Genomic DNA, 18,001 nt, shown 5'->3' with positions numbered 1-18,001 from the left:
CTCTCGGGCGTCGCTATAACCGTCGCTATTTATGGCTCTGTAGCGTCGCTATGAGCGTCGCTATGGTCTTCTGTGTAAACGTCGCTATAACCGTCGCTATGAGCATCGCTATGAGCGTCTCTATATAGCGACGCTTATAGCGACGCATATAGTGACGCTCTCGTAGCAACGCTCGTAGCGACGGTTTTAGCGACGCCGGGGGTTATAAAAACCCAGTGTATTTCCGTCGCTAACAGCGTCACAAGAGCACACAACCTCTTGTAGTGTTGAAAAGGGAAAGCTAATCTCTGATGAGATATCCACCTTGAAGTTTGTAATCAATATTTTCAAAGTGAAAATGGTTGATGCATGGGGGGGAAACACACATAACACATTACATGGTGGGTTGAACACTTGGTATCTAGAGTTAGAATGCATCTCTGTTTGAACTAAAGTCTATTTTTTTCAATACATTCTATTTGCACATGGTGTATTGTTTCTTGATAGCTATGGTTAATTGAGCATTTGGAGTAGCCAAGGAATGGAGCACACACTAACAAGCAAAAGCAATATACTTCAAAAAAACAAGGCATGGAGGTGGAAGGAAGAGGAGCAATCCCTTACATGAGATGTTCAATTGGTTCTACATAGTTTTAGCGGAGATGTTGGAATTAGGGTTGCGGGCAAACAAACACAACTTGGAGAAGATGAAGGAAATTCAAGGCACACAAGAGAGAGTGTATTATTTAGTGTACAATGGAAACATTAGACAACCCTACAGACATGGGCGTATACACAATGCACGGGGGAAAAAACCTCCTAGTGAGGGAAAAAATACCCCGACAGTCCTAAGTGTGTTCACACACAACACTACCACATGTATATCATAGCAAACCCCCTAGGAGTGATGCAGTGAGTGGGAGCTGGCACATAGAGTATAGGGAAGTGCCATGCCCTACGATGACATGATCTCTCCACAAAGGGGGGTAAGCCCAAATCTTTGCAAAAAGATTCAAACTCTCATGAGATAATGCCTTTGTGAAAAGATATGCAAGGTTGTCTTGTGTTGGCACAAAAGCCAAGTTGATGTCTCCTACTGAGAGCCTCTACATCATGACATAGTGATAATGCACCTCAATGTGCTTTGTGCGAGCATGAAAAATTGGGTTCCTCGCAACTGCCAATGTGCTCTGATTGTCAGTGTAGATAGTGTTGGCAGTGTCTTGTCCAACATCCAAATAAGCCATAAGGCGTATGAGCTATACACGCTCAAGTGTACCTATGAAGATTTCCTTGTACTCAGCTGGGTTGCATGATTCATTATTCGACATTCGTTTTATTCATGAATAATGGTCGATTAATATGTTCTAATGATTTATTCGTGTGTATTATTCACTGCCACATCAACTTTTTTCAAAAAAACCTTTTAGTGCTTACATATCGATCAATAGTTGATCGATTGATTAAGTATCGATAGATAGGCTTTCGATCGATAGTTTAAATCGATCTATATGTTTTCAATCGATATAGTAGTAGTATCTAAAGCCCAAATTTGCGTGTTTTAGCTACAATTCCCTTCACCAAAGTGTCAGGTTACCTTCGACATAGAAAGGTTGAGTTGTCAACTTAAAAAATCTTTGATTTTTTAAGAAAATATTATTTTTAATGTTTATACATTAAAAATAAAATAATTATATAGATTTGAATCACCTATAATTCTTAACAATAGAAGCTATTCTTTAACTCTATTGCTAAGTTTAGATAAATTACTCTAAGCAATAGAGACTATACTTTTAGCTCTACTTGTTTAAGAATAGATAAATAAATAATTGTACGCATTAGAAGCTACTTTTCTAGCTATAGTGCGAATGTATAATTCTAAACATTAGAAGCTATACTCTTAGCTCTATTTGTTTTAGAATAGATACTAAAAGTGATATTTGATGGTTAAAATCTACCATAGCTATAAGATGTGCACAAATAATAGTGTTAGTTCATACATTTTAGAACATATACACATACATGTAGGGTCTTTTGGTTGTCATGAACAAATGTTTTTACCTCCATATAGACATAGAATAGGTCCATTTAGTAGCTCTTGGTTGTTATGATATGATTCTCTTACTTCCAAGTGAGGTTTAAGGTATGAAGTAGGATTCACTTGGTTGCATAGAATAGGTCCACTTAGTGCCTCTTGGTTGTTATGAGATGATTCTCTTACTTCCAAGTGAGGTTTAAGGTATGAAGTAGGATTCACTTGGTTGTTATCAAGCTTATGCTCTTACCTCTAAGTGAATATTGTGGATTACTTATAGAATTCACTAGGTTGTGATCGAGCGAAAGCTCTTACCTCCTAGCGAATATTATTCATGCATAGTACTTAGGAGTCACATAGATGTTATCGAGCTCATGCTCTTACTTCTATGTTGATATAGAAATTAGAGACCTCAGTTATTCTAGGGTCGATTGGTTGTGTTTGAGCAGTAGCTCTTACCTTCAAGAGACATAGATAGTGGAATGTGAGATGACTCCATCGCTCATGAGTTGTCTTGAGCAACCGCTCTTTACCACCTAGTAGCCAAGAATGATATATCCATTGGTGATCTTCCCTAAAATATTATCTTAACACTATTCATTCATCATTTTAATTTAGCAAATCATATCTATAACCTTTTATCTTTCTCGGGCTATTATGGTGATAAATTATAGTCATAGTGTATCTATTGATTGTAGGATATATTTTGTTGAAGTCAGAAAGCATGGTGTGAGGAAAAGAGTGGTCTTATGTGGAGGAAAAAGAGAGAGGCAAGGCAGTTTCGTTTTTAGAATGCAAACATTGTGGGCATAACGTGCCACGCAATGCAACTCGCATCAAAGAACATTTATTCGACACACTAATTCCAATGTGAAATAATGTGGAGCACCACCTAATGACATATGGGTCCATTTTGCAGGGTATGTAAAGAAATGCAAACAGAGAAGACTTCTTCCTAAGAGACAGAAGGGTACGACATGTGCGTCATCTGTCAACATAGAAGAAGTGAGTGTAGATCAAGAAGACATGCAAGCTAACCAAGGACCTTCAATGTGATAGATGGAAAAATGTAAACATCTTTTCATGATAATGTATCTCACTTTTTCTCATTGTAGCTCCCTATTGAGCTATATATCTCACTTTTTTGATTTAGTAGCAACAAAGTCAAGTATTGAAGAGAATTCGCATAAACATAAATATTGAGGACATTGCTTGGCAATCAAATAAAAAGACATTGCTTGACTCTCAACAAAGTCATCAATTAGCAACTCCAAAGCAAATTCATTGCCACAAACATAGAGAGAATACAATGCGTCTCAAAAAAGGACGGGATGAATTACCATTAAAATTTTCAACTACAGTCTACAATGTTTTTAAGAAATCGTGATATCCACTGCTTCTTCAAGATCTGCGTTCAATGCTGCCTCAAGTACATCCACCGTTTCTTGAATATCTACCTCGTGACTTGGTCTTGCCTCCTCAGGCAAGGGAGAGAGAGGACCGTACCGCGCTTCGTATCTGGCAAGTTTTCTCTTTAAAACAACTACTTCTTCTTCTTTGGCTGCCAATTTCTCTTGTAGAGAGAAAATGCTCTCTCCTTGGTTGGCTAATGTAGCCCATTGAGACACAATATTAACAATTTGTTCATGCTCATCTGGTAGGAGCACAACTGGCCTCTTTCGTGCAGGTGAATCTGCCTCCCCACGACACGCTTGTGCTCTTTCTGTAGCTCTTCCAAGTCCGACTCCAGTGTTGAAAGGACAACCTGTCCAAAGGACGCGCTTCTTCATTATATCTTGCACGAAGACTTGTTGGATGAAGTACATGGCAACTTGATTATTGTTAGGTAGACTGCGCTCCTTTTGGATGAAGCATAGGAGCAACACACATGCGAGCCCTTTGTGTTGCAAATCTGAGATTTTCAATGGTAGCGTTGCCTTGGCACGACCTGACCTCCTGAATAGTACATCTTTCACAAAAAAAGAGGGACAACACTTGCGTATGTCTTCCAATTTCATTGGTTTGCCCTCCAAACCTTCGGGCTCCGCGGCCTCAACAAAGAATGAGGAGAGGTCTTGAGCCCCGTAACGCATGCTCTCCTCTCTGAGGATGCGTTGAGACTCTTCGTGATTGAGCTCACCCTTGACATTGGGAGGAGCATATGGGGCTGCCATTTCTTGTCGAATCACACGACAATAAATAATTAGATCAAAAAAATAGATACACATTGATTAAAAAACTACAATCAATGTTAACATTCACACCATTTTAAAATTCACATCTCTCTCATCAATTTGACAACAACAATGTAATAAAATAGCATGAAATTTCAAATTAATGGACATGAGACAAGAAAAAACTCTATCATTGCAAAGTATAGAAATGTTTTCAAATTACAAGGTATGATTTCAAATTTCAATAATTGGATGGCCTCAAGCTTGCACTATCTAAGAGTGTGCGACCAACACGCTTAATGCCTTGTAACATGCTGAGGAGATCATGCGAGGACTTGCGCTGGGTGGGATTGGTAGATACACAAGTGCACAGGACTTCTTGAAAGCGTATGAGGAAAGCGATATAATTAGTGTCATCATCCTTAGGTAAATATTTAAGGAGTTCTTGAATGTATTTACAAAGGGAGTAGATATCTTGGCTGCGCGTGAAGACTGGAGGATTTGTCGATATACATTTGGGAGCCACCCCCAATATCGCTTGCTCCAGGCTTTCCTTGTCGATGGGAGAAGGTGTGGAAACTTTGGAAATGTGTTCTCTGTGGGGAACAAGGTTGCACTACCCCAACCACATATGCCTACATATACTCCAGCCCATCCAAAATGCAACAAGATATTACTCCCATGAACATCAAACAAATGCACATGCAATCTAATGGTCTCCTAAAACACCATACAAAGTATGAGTGCCGGCAAGCATATCAAAACAATGTACAGTGTTATCTAAATTCCTAAAACATTGACTCAAGTAAGAGTGCTACAAAGCATATCAGAACAAGAATCAATGTTTTCTAATTTTTTTAAAGATTACTATGGAATTAAGGCATAAAATCAGACAATCCATAGTAATTTCTATATCCTAAATTTTAAACTGTTTTGTGACTAAGAGGGCCCGGAGGCGTATCAGGGACACATACAGTAATATAATCACATGAAAGTAAAATTTAAATTATTTTGTATAAAAACATGAATCTGAAGAGAGAATATGCTTAACAGTATACAAAGCTGACCTACTCGAGAGTATGAGGTAGAGAGTGTGAGCTGTAGACAACTAGAAAGCTCCAAAATTGAAATCGATCGAAAACGTATCGAACAACGATGCGTTTTTTTGTATAAATCTACCGTATCGATCGATACTGCATCGATATATAAACTATTGATCGATACTACATCGATCGATAAATTATAAATTATTAGATAATACCACGTATTTTATGATAATACGCCAATAGTGACGAGTTATTCGATATAAATTGTATTATTTGATCGAATAAATGCAATGCAGGTACTTAGCCTCACAACTAGAAGTGACCACAGTAGGTTGCTTCTTGCTCAACCATGATATGCGTGATCTGCCAAGCATGAAACACAAATGTGAGCTCCCCATTCTATTGACATAACCTATTGGAAACTGGAGGGTACCTGACAGGTTGCTAGGCCCTAATTGCTTGAGAAAACATAGTCAAGAAAGAATTGATTTCCAATAGTTGACCTCTCATCACCGAGTAACTTGAGTCCGAGCCATTGAAGAGGGTGCCTAGCCCTATCTTGCAGGGAAAGCCTAAACTAACAGAAGAATTTTATACATCCCTCATTCTCACCTTCCAAAAGAGAGAAAACCCAAATACCTTTTTCCCCATAGCTTTTCGAGGCACATATATTTGGGACTTCTCGACTCTTTTGAGCCTCTAAATTTGCTTCTCCTAACAAGAGGGACTGGAGAGTTTCTTGACTAATTGAGACCACCCATCCTTGACATGGAAACCCAAGCCAACACTACAACACATCGCACAAAAATTGACATGGATATAGTCTCATCAAAGTTTGTTTTAAATATAAAAACCCATGGTATAAGCATCAACATTGTATTGTCGGTATACGGATTGATACTTGGACCATTGAAATAAGCAATGAAATACGCGTCGGTACAAACGCTAAAATAAGAGCCAAAAAATACAAGTGACATATCAATGCCTATTCCGACAAATATACTGACACCTGTACCGACGCCAAAACCTGCAATTTTTTTTTTGGGCAGAGAGGGTTGGGAACTGATGCTACATGTACTGCAACACCAGGAAGTAGCCCTCTCTGCCCAAATGAAGACTGCAAAAGCAACCGCACTCCACCTACAGTTTTGACATTGAAGAGCGAGGGAGTGCAGATTAGATAAATTATAAGCATAACAAAACCACAAAATCAAAAGCTTAAACATGAAAAGATTCCAAAAGCATAATCATAACCTTCACTCCCAAACCATAGGCACAAGGACATGAAGATTTTCTAACCATAATTAAAACATGATTTAAAAATCACAAGTATAACCATAACATGAAAACCAAACCACGTTTGCAAAACCATAAACATAATTTTCTTGCCATACCATAACCATAACCATAACCATAACATGATTTCTATGCCATAACCGTTACGTGATTGCCAAGACAATTTTGCAAAACCATGACCATACCTACTTGTCATACCATAACCATAACATGATTGCCATACCATCATTGCAAAACCATAACCATAACCTGATTGCCAAACCATACTTGCAAAACCATAACCATAACCTACTTGTCATACCATAACCATAACAACCATACTGTCATTGCAAAACCATAACCATAACCTGATTGCCAAACCATAATCGTAATATGATTTCCATCATCATTGCAAAACCATAACCATAACCTAATTGCCAAACCATATATAACCATAACTTTCTTTCCATACCATAACCATACCATGAATATCATACCAAAATTGCAAAACCATAATGATAACTTGATTACCATACCATAATCATAATCGTAAATAGAATGAAAAACCATAAACATAAGCATGAAACTATACATGTATACAATGAATGAGCACAAATGTATCAAGTAGACCATAGCTAAAAAAAAGTAAAAAAATGGAGGATGTCACCCTCATGGTAATGCCTCCCAATTGATAGCCTCTCCCTCCTCATGTAGCAGGGTAAAAAGTGCCACAAGTCCATGCTTGTACTCATACTTCTCCTCTCGGCGTATCGGAGGGTGCTTCACAGCAACTTCTTGCAAAATAAACTATTAACCATAAGATAAATATTCAAATAACATACACATATTTGACAATTTAGAGCATATGCATAATACTTACAAACTCATACCCAAGTGTGTCGTAGCCCCCACTCCCAAGATGTGATGCTCCAGTAAATTCCAAATGTGCTATGACTGCATCTCTCCAGTGCTCAAATTTTTGAGGATTGTCATGCGTCTCTCGTGCAATCTTCGTCCACTCCTCTGCGTCCAACCATGCTAGCTTTGGACTACTAGCCTTGTACCTATCTCTCACCTCTGAGCGATGGTGTGAAATTGTGGAAATCACCACGCTCAAGATCTAATCATTTGAGACTGGATCGTACCCCTCTATTGGCATGTACTTTTTGTGAATGGCCTCGACGATGTAATTTTGTCTTTCATCATCTTGATCATCCCAAATCTCAATCATAGAGTGGCCAAACTAAACTGTACAGAGCTGCCAAATCCTTTATCGCATGGCCCTTTTGACCTTATCCACCACAACAGGCCCATCCCTAGTCTTGTACACCTTGCTAGGATCATGCTCGTGTGATCCCCCAAGGTGTACGTGGTGTGCCAATCGGTGAACTATCTACTGAAGAGTGGTGGAAGCTCTCTTGGTGGTGTGGACACATCGGTAGAACCGCTACCACAACAACCACCACCTCCAAAAAGATGCCTACCTCATCTTGAAGAAGAACTAGCCGTCGGTGTAGGGGGAACCCTTGATTGAGGTGTAGGGCTGGTCGGTGTAGGGGGCACACTAGTCCTAGGAATTGGGGTGACCATAGTAGGTCTAGAGGAACTAGCTCCCCAAAGGTTCTGTGCATAAGCAACCTTCTTTGGTGTGAACTCTGACAAAAAGGAGCCCTTGGATGACATGCCACCCGGTGTGACAGGAAAACTAAAACTAGGAGAGTATGTTTTGTCATCATTGGCCATGGCTACAGATAAACAAATAACACATATACAATACATTAGTTCACAAAAAAAATCTTAAGCAATGTAAATAACAAAAAAACAAAGCTGCAACACAACACATTATATCTATCTAGTGTTGTAGACTAATAAAAAGAGTTTTACAAAAGAGTTCCTATAAAAAATCAATAGTCAATCTCTCTTCTTCTATGAGAGTTTATGCACTAAAGATGTCTATCTCAATCTGTACTTCTGCATCTTTGTCATCAAACTACTTTTCTTCGTCGCTTTCCACATCAACTTGCGTATTTGAAAGCTCATTTCTAGGTTCATGCATCTGCTCACCACTGACCTCTAGCTCAAAATCCTCACTTACATCATTCGTCGGCCGTGAACTTTGTTCATGAAGCTCTTTGAACTCAACTTCCAATCCTTCACACACTTGCTTGCTCCATGGAGCAACTTGAACAACATAGAGCCAGTGCAGCTTAGACAGATCATTTTCATCATTTTTATCTCCATAGTGGATCTATTGTGAATACAAGTTGTTCACAATGCTGTGAAAGTATAAATGTATCCCGCGCATCTATCCGCACCCGCCTAGAGTTCACTTGAATCAGTTCACTCTTATCTTTGCGCATAATTGCATTAGGGCCGTTGGTAATAACTTTGAACCACTTGACATCAAAGACAAAAACGTCAAACTTCTTGAAGCTAATCTTCAAGATGTCTTGGATGTAGCCAAAGTATTCAAGTGGCTAGTCTTTGTGTTCTCATCCCTGGCACTACTCCTACTTTTTTGGAGGAAGCTTGCCCTAACGCCACTCTTGAAGTTGACCCTTTGTTCGTGTATCCGTTGGACTCTAAAGTGTCTCCCATGCGACCACAAAGCTCCAATATTTGTGATACTACAACCACAAACTGAAAACAAACTTAAAGTTACTAAAGTAATGTGATCATATGGACCTGCAAAAGGAAGTTGTGAAGATATTTACATGCCAATCGCAACCCCTTCACATATCCTCTACCTCTTTAGGAATCAATACTCCATTATTCTTTTCCTCTGAGATTGTTGCATCTAGCCACCACCCAGTAGGAAAGTCGAGAAATTTCTAAAGATGATCTTGAAAAGAAAGGTTTCTAGTGGCACGGTTGCACTTGAAGTGCATGCGATCTGTCAAGCGTTGTTACTTTTCCCATTCGTACCTCTCTAGACACTTTTTCATGACGTCTAAATTGAGAAGAAAAAATATCATAACCTTTTCTTGCATTGTGATATCCATGCATCTCCCTAATGATGCCTTGTCCCTGCGGCTCTCGTCCCCTCTCACCTTAACGTTAAGCTTATTAGTCCACATTTGGGGCATCTTTGGATCAATTGAGCCCAAAAATTCAGTAGTGAGAACAAGAGACTCTTGTACAAGCCATCCTTTGGCCATGCTATCCTCGGGACGATCCCTTTGACTAATGAACCCCTTTAAAGTCTTCATGAATCTCTTCAAGAAGAACCTCCACCTGCTATAACCTAGCCCATCAATTGCAACTTCATTGACCATATGCACAAGTAGATACATTTGGATGGTAAGAATGTTTGTTGGAAAGTACTTCTCCACCCTACACAATGCTTCAATAGCATTTAAGTGCACTGCATGTATGTTGTATTTTCTTATCTCTTTTGAAGTGATCCAACGTACCAAATCACTGACTTTATAGATAGTTCTTCTAATTTCATCTGTCAGACTATCCTTTATGGAAATTGGTAAGATAAACTGTAAAAATTTGTGCCAATCGTGGGACTTAAGACCACTAAGATTGTCATCTCTAGTAAAAGTTGTTTTCAAACATCACATGCACCTAGTGGGACTCTTGAATGAAGATATATTCTTCTTCACTTGTTGCTCTTCTCCACGACTCAAAACCCATGGACCTTTTTGTATAGAAAACTTTTCATTGGGTTTGAGTCGAGGCCACATCTCTGGCATTCAACCCACACCCTGTAGGTCAAGATCTTTGGGCCTTGCTCTCCCTTTTTCTAGTGATGGATTTCCATAGGATCTCACCCACATTCTTGAAGATGTGCATTGGGTCGAGAAGATGATTAATTAGCATGTTACTCCAATACGGTAGTTCATGGAAAATAGAAAGTCTTTTCATGTTGGATGGCTTGAAATCTCACCTCTCTAGCCACATGTTTTTTCAATCGCTCGCTTTCAGTGGATGCATGTCATGTTTGCATATGTTTGGTCCACATAGCTCATGTCCTTCACAGAAAAAAATCTACCATGCTTCTTGTAAATTGTCTTGCTCAAGTGATTAGAGCGGCGGAAGCCAATTCAAGGACCACATTTTGGACATGCATGATTGCCCGAGTAACTCAAGCTTGAAAAATCATAAAATAAAAATAAAAGCATTGGTATAGCTAGGAATAGCATATATGTGAGGGTTTTACAAATACTTACCTGAACACACACAACAGCCTGACCAATCGTGCATGGTCCACATTAAAATGACTTGCACATGTACATTTTGTCGTCCGATTGGTTGGGACATGTCAACCACATTGATCCCTGTCTACAAGATTTGGAGCTCTTCTATAAGTAATGCCAGATAGAATTCCATGTTCTTTGCTTTGTGCTTTCTTGGGATGCTCAGTGACAACAATAGATGGACCTTCATGATAGCTATCCATGGTGGAAGGTTATAATTAACCAGGCAAATAGGCCACGTGATCCATGAAGAACTTTGTAATCCAGATGGGTTTACTCCATCCATTGCCAGACCAAAACGGATACATCAAGGCTCATCCTTAAATGTAGGCCATCTTTTCTCTATGTGCTTCCATGCATGAGAGTCAGCAGGTACCTGCATCAAGCAAATAGGCCACTTGATCCATGAAGAACTTTGTAATCCAGATGGGTTTACTCCATCCATTGCCATACCAAAACGGATACATCAAGGTTCTTCCTTAAATGTAGGCCATATTTTCTCTATGTGCTTCCATTCATGAGAGTCAGCAGGTACCTGCATCACGTCATCTGTCGATGTAGTATTTGAGTGCCATATCATCAAAGCAGCTATAGACTTGCACCTAAACATGCTCTTTATTCTTGGAATGATAGGAAAGTGTCAAAGGATCTTTGCAAGGACAAATTTTCCTTGTGTGTCCTCTCTATACCTGTTTGATCCACAATTGGGACACTGTCCCAAATTTGCATACTCATTACAAAAGAATATACAATCATTAGGATATGCATGTATTTTGTGATAATCCAAGCCCAAGTTTGTAAAAAGCTTTTTAGCCGCTGGACGGATAGGGGGCATGTGATTGCCTTTCGACAAGATTTGCTCGTTGAGAAACCTGTTATTAGATCAACAATTGAACACAAAGATCATATTATTGAACTATCAATTGGACTTTGGCATGCTTAAGATACAATATATTTACCTAAAATGCTCTATGATGGAGGTGTCAGACCACCCATAGATACACTGCAGATTTAGCATTGCCAAAGCGATATAGAGAACTGTGATTTTTGTACCATTGTAAAGCGGCGTACATGCAAGAGTCTGCATCATCTCACCCTCTTTATCATTTCTATCATGCTGTTGATATGGATGGTTGACTCAGGTTGGTTTGCAACAGTGTTGCCTTGCATGTTTTTTCCTTCTAGGTTTTTAATGATTGGATCCATGTCAAAGAACGCGTCTAACATTTGCTCCATCTCAACTTCTTAAAATGTGGAATCGAGTATTGGCGGGGTGGACTCTGTTGATGGCTGTTCGTTTGATATTCATTTTCTTTGGGATGAAATTGGAGAGATATCTACTTGTAGGGGTTGATCTACTGCCTCCGGACCATGAGATCGATAACACAAATCTTGTAGTGGGAAAGAGACCATTATTGCATATGTACTGATCGTAGATTTTTTGTTTTCAAAAGATCTGATGCTTGCAACGTGCACAAGGACATGCCATCCTATCATCCATACTTTATCTACCACTGATGCAACAAATGAACAAATCACTCTTGTTATAAGTACACACTAATAACTACATGGAAATGCATGACAACCTCACATCCTCTAGCCATGCCCGATCCCCGCACACCTCAGTCTAGAGGTGCACATAGATCAGGACCACCGGGTAATAATCTCATCTTTATTGGTTAATTCCTATTTATTAAGATTCATCGTAAGTCTATTTTTTAAATATGTTTGTGATTTTGAAATCTATTTGCATTTGGAAGTCTTTCTACACCAATACTAGCTTTGAAGCCATTTGAGAAATGGGGAATAGATTTTGTAGGACCCATAGATCCTCCATCCCGATATCGTTCTAATCGATATATTTTGGTATGTACAGACTATGTTACCAAGTGGGTTGAAGCTAAACGTCTGAAAATTGATAGAGCCTTAGATGTGGCCAAGTTCCTCTATGATGATATCATTATAAGATTTGGTTGTCGACTAGAGTTGGTTAGCGTTCGAGGATCTCATTTCCTTAATGATACTATTAGGGAATTGACCGAGCTATATAAAATTAAACATCGAAAGTCTACACCTTATTATCCATAGAATTCTGGGTAACATTTTAACAAAAACGATAGCTGATAATCGCCGTGATTGGGATGAACGATTACTTGAAGCATTATGGGCTTATCGCACCACTTTTACGATAACAATCTAAAATACACCCTTCACTTTAGTTTATGGTGCTGAAGCCATATTTCCAATCAAAAAGGAAATTCCAACCTGAAGGGTTGCCTTATCTACTAGACTTGGTGAAGAGGAATCTTTAAAACATAGGTTGTTTACCTTGACCAAACTCGACGAGATGTGCTTGCTAGCCTTTCAAAGTCTTGAGTCTATGAAAAAGCAACGTAAAGCTTGGCATGATCTCCATATTAAAGCTGGAAATTTCAAAAAGACGATAAGTTTTAATTGATGATAGTCATTACTATAAATTTCCTGGGGAAACTGCAGATACGATGGTTAGGTCCTTTTAAAGTACTTCGGACCTTCACTAATGGGTCCTTGTTAGTTCAGGACATTGACGAAGCTTTAGATCCTTTTAAAGTCAATGGTTTGAGAGTGAAACATTATTTCACTTAGTTCTCTATTAAAAAAAAAAAAACAACATAAGGGTAAAACCATAAAAAAAACATTTTGTAGCAGCAATTTGTTTATTTCTTTCTTGCTTTAGAATGAGTGTTAACAATGGTTATTCTATGGCAGGGATTATCGCCCCGTTCATCATCACAATTTTTCCATTCCATCCACTTTTGGCGAGTCATGGATACTTCTATAGATTATTTGTTTACTGTGTTTAGACCTTTCATTTGTGGCTTGGGCATAGAGACTGTTGTGTGCATGATTGATGATATATATGAGGTAGAATGGCTATTACGATGGTGGGCTATGGGTTTTGACTTACAGGTGCATGACTGGAATTATTTACGTTTTTTATTACACTTTTTGAGTATTTTTGTGAGAATGACCCTATCGCATTTATGGAGATATTTCCTGTCTTAGATGAGGATATCATGGTAGACCCCATAGAAAATTTGGACTTTATTACTCTTGATGATGAGGATGAGGGGGTACCCTTGGGTTTACCTAGGGGATTGTATCATGTATTGTTGCTTAGACAGCAAGCAACAGTCCAATATGGCCAAGCTTTACCCTATGGAGGGGGTCTTCAACGTGCAACACCTTTTGGCTTAGCCAATGTACCTACACTATTTTGTCATATGTAGCGAGAGGCTTTAATACAACAAAAAATAAAACAACAAAAAAAAACCACAAAAATACAAACAAATAAAAGAATCACAAAAAATTTGAAAAGAAATGTTTCCTATTACGTTTGATTTTTAGTTTTATTCAAAACAAAACACTAAAAAAAAAATCCAAAACAAATAATTTTTTTGAAAAAAAACATAAAAATTAAGAGTAAGATAACTACATTCCTTTAGGGGGAGTGTAGTCTAATCTTTTGCAAAACCGAGCAATTTTGTATGGAGAAGATACCTGTTACAAATTGGAGCTGATTGTCAAAGCTGTATCTGCGGATGTAATTCTAAAGTGGAGAATTTTCAAGCAGATTAAACAGGTGGCTTAACACTAGTTTGGTACCAAAACAGGACACTTAAGTGTCCTTTTTTTACAAATTTAAATCAAATGCTACTTAGAAAACCCTTTTGTTATGCTTAAATATGTTAGCTAGAGGGTCTTTTAAAAATATAACCTTCCATTTTAGAATCTACCATGATCAAGAACTATACTCTTCAAGTTGACCCTCGTATGATTGCAATTGATGCTTTGAAGAAATCGACTTTATAAGCTCAAGAAAAAATGAAGAGACCTTGTAAAAAAATTTACATGAATTTTCAACAATTGTGCTATAGATAATTAAAAGTTTCATGTGCAAAAAAAAATCACTTTAGAGTATATAAAGTAGTAGAAAGTTCTACGTGTTTGATATTTCCATTTCAAGCACATCGTTCTATACAAAGAAAAAGATGTTTTTGATGTATTTGTGAGTTTTAGAAAGTGATACATTGCTTGCCCTCTTTATTGAGGACTCAAGGTGGCAAGTAGAAGGGCTTTGGTATGCAAAAATTATTGTATCATTTTAAATATTCAAAATTGGGTAAGAGAAAAGTTTGGTATTTTTATTCTTGAGACATAATCATTCAAAACCTCAAGTAATATCAAACTTTCTACGTGGATCAACTAAATGTATCAAAGTACGTGATGCATACACAATTGGGGCGCTTAAAACCTTGGTTTCAATGTTATTATGGAGAACTCAAGATTTTCGAGAGTTTTTGCACAATGAAAAATTCAAAATAGAGTTCAAGCAATGAGATTTGTTTGAGTTTGGGAGCCAAAAAAATACGTAGCTTCTTGGTTTCAACATATAAAGTCATTTGTAGTTGTCAAACTGCACTAGAATAGCCCCAATTCCATGAGGAGACCTTTGGAAGACCAAGATTATGCTCTTATTCAACACCTGCACAAGTTTGAGATTTTGTATATAACTTGCGTGTGAGTTGGAAACTAGTCTTTGAAGGGCGTTCCATTGTTTTGTAACAGTAAGTACTAACACTTTGCTTTTATAAACATAAAGAAGGCCATCTCTATGAAAAGATATAAGAATTTTATGATTTATTTGGTAAAATAGCTTGAAATTTTACTAAAATTTATGAATTAGAACTTACCATAATTCTTTCCATAGGCATTGTATTTTGACATGGAGAAAAATCCAATGTTTGCTTTCCCTTGTAACCAACCTATGGTAGAACAAGGTGTAAAAAACTTCTTTCTACCTTGACAAATAAATTGCCAAAACTTGGAAAGAAAACAGTCTCAGGACACTAGTGTTAATGACTTACTAAAGAAAAATAGTCCTTTTGCTTCTAAAGCTTAATGACTTAATAAAGAAAAATAGTCATTTTTTATCTCATATGAGGCAATCTTTAATAAACAAAAATCCTCAAATGATTTTTAACCATTTTGAACAAAGTGATGCACAAGGCTCCCAAAAAGCTTACAAAGCTGCCTTTTGGATGTTTGAACCTCTAGATATAAAGTTACAAAGAATACGATGTTCTTCTTTGAGTAAAATGTTTTTTATTGAGACTAAAATCAAAGAAACGTACGACACAACTCAAAAAAGCAAGGGAAAATTACCAAAATACCCAAAATATTTTTGTGGAAATTCCCAAAATACTCCTCAAATTTTGAAAATTCTCAAAATACCCCCAATATTTGTCATAAATTCCCAAAATCAAATTCAAATTTTCCAAATACAAGATAGAAAAATGTCTCCAAAGATAGGAAAAATGTCTCCAAAGACAGGAAGACTGATTGTCTATCAATACAAGATGCTAAAACTAAAGTAGGCTTTAGTTTTTGTGAGGTACTTTGTGACTAATTACATGCTAAACACTCAAAAACGGATCTCAATTGTCAAAAAATTATAAAGATTAGAATATCTTGAACAATCCAACCAAAATACATACAAAGGTATTTTGGGATACAAAGTTATTTTTCCCAAACAGTAAAAGGAACCTTGGTAAGTAGTTGTTGAAACAAAATTGAAATGATTTTCTTTTGTCTTGAATACTTTTGTCTTCAATAATACTTTTAGCTTTGAGGATTCTTACCGGTGTCTTGTTTTAACAAGCCAAAGGTCAGTACAATTTTATGTAACAAACAAAAACACATACATACACACACACACACACACACAAACAACTTAAGGAAGATACTTTTGGAAATGAGGTGAGATTTTAATGTTTTCTTCACTATTTTATTGATCATGAACTTTAGCAAACTTAAATATCACAAAGTATTGCCTTGTTGTAATTGGCCATCATAATTGCTCAAATATATATCTCGAAGGCAATGTATCAAGGAGAATAAATATGGCCTTGGCATTCACATTTCCAAGCTAAAGGATAGTAATCAGGGGTATTCTGTGAGGGGAGGCTATGCTTTTGAGAGTTGGGTGGAGCATGGATAGGCACTAACATGCTTTTGCAAGGATTACAGTTCCCACACCTTTGGTGACACGTTGGTGGTGATGAACCTACTGTCACCTACAATCCGATGTATTACAATCAATGAGACAATTAAAACAAACACACACACACACACACACACACACACACACACACACACACACACACACACACACACAGAGACAGATAGAGGTTTTTCTTAAAAACAAAGTTAGTCTAGAGCTTTGCACTAAAGCTTTGTTACTACATGTTGTACTTAATAGATGTGTCTTCAATTAATCTAGTGTGGTGATTTGAGTTCAAAGCTCGCTCTCTCTCTCTCTCTCTCTCTCTCTCTCTCTCTCTCTCATATGCTCATACATATATATGTGTAATGGATACAAGGGAGAGATGAAGAAAGCTACTTACCGAGGAGGAATATAACACTCGGTTTTGCAATGGACTCATTGGAGTGGTCCTAGTAATCATCATGGATGCTGCATTCAAAAGAAGTGATTAAGAATGCTCCACTTCAAGATTTGACAAGAAACTAAAGATAAATCAATTACCTTGCATGCTATTACTATATGTATAAATGCAAGCACAAGCCAAAATGCAACACATGATGTATTTGATGCTTCTATAGAGAGTTAATTTTGCACTCATGATCGATGCCTGTATTGGGTCAAATCCTAGAGATAGGCTGATTGAATGTGGAAAAAATGGCAGCTCCCTCTGCATCTTGTTCTGGAACTCTTATTCATATATAAGTATGGGTCTTATGGGATTCAATGATATGGGTACCGACATCCATGTTCTGGTGTTTATTTTTTTGACCAAATATTAGACAAAATCTCCATTATAGGAGAGATTGAAGAGTACTGCCCTCCATGTTATTTTGAGGATCTTGGGCTTGATTCTTGTCTTGGCTACTTCCAACTCTTTCTCTCTCATTCCAAGGCATTTTAGTATCCATGATGTTGCCAAATTGACGTCTTTTTCTCCTCACATGTATATTGAAAAGAATTCTAGTTCATATGTTGGCTTTATCTACGAAGGACATGACGGGTAAATGATGGGCAATTCTAGCTCATATAATGGATTTACCTATGAAGGACATAATGGGTAAATGTACATGTGTGTGTGTGTGTGTGTGTGTGTGTGTGTGTGTGTGTGTGAGAGAGAGAGAGAGAGAGAGAGAGATTTATTGTCTTTTGAGTATTCTTCTTTGTCTTTTCTTGTCACTCCCTCTATTTTCATCCTTCTTTTA

The 18,001-nt window shown here is 37.6% G+C and overlaps 1 protein-coding gene across 1 annotated transcript; it reads right to left on the bottom strand.

Annotated features, from left to right (window-relative positions):
* Window positions 1-16,515: 16,515 nt before the first annotated feature.
* LOC147418534 (EPIDERMAL PATTERNING FACTOR-like protein 1) lies at window positions 16,516-17,463 on the bottom strand. Its single transcript, XM_086507534.1, has 3 exons — window positions 17,301-17,463; window positions 17,161-17,228; window positions 16,516-16,830 (listed from the first exon to the last, which is right to left on the bottom strand). The coding sequence occupies exons 1-3, from the start codon at window positions 17,395-17,397 to the stop codon at window positions 16,642-16,644; spliced, it is 354 nt and encodes a 117-aa protein (XP_086363660.1). The 5' UTR covers window positions 17,398-17,463; the 3' UTR covers window positions 16,516-16,641.
* Between the last annotated feature and the right edge of the window lie 538 nt (window positions 17,464-18,001).

Source organism: Adiantum capillus-veneris, chromosome 30 (assembly GCF_014529385.1).
Source record: "Adiantum capillus-veneris isolate H3 chromosome 30, ASM1452938v2, whole genome shotgun sequence".
In the NCBI taxonomy this organism is placed as follows: domain Eukaryota; kingdom Viridiplantae; phylum Streptophyta; class Polypodiopsida; order Polypodiales; family Pteridaceae; genus Adiantum; species Adiantum capillus-veneris.
The sequence above is the reverse complement of the archived record's forward strand: the minus strand, read 5'-3'. Positions and strand labels throughout refer to the sequence as shown.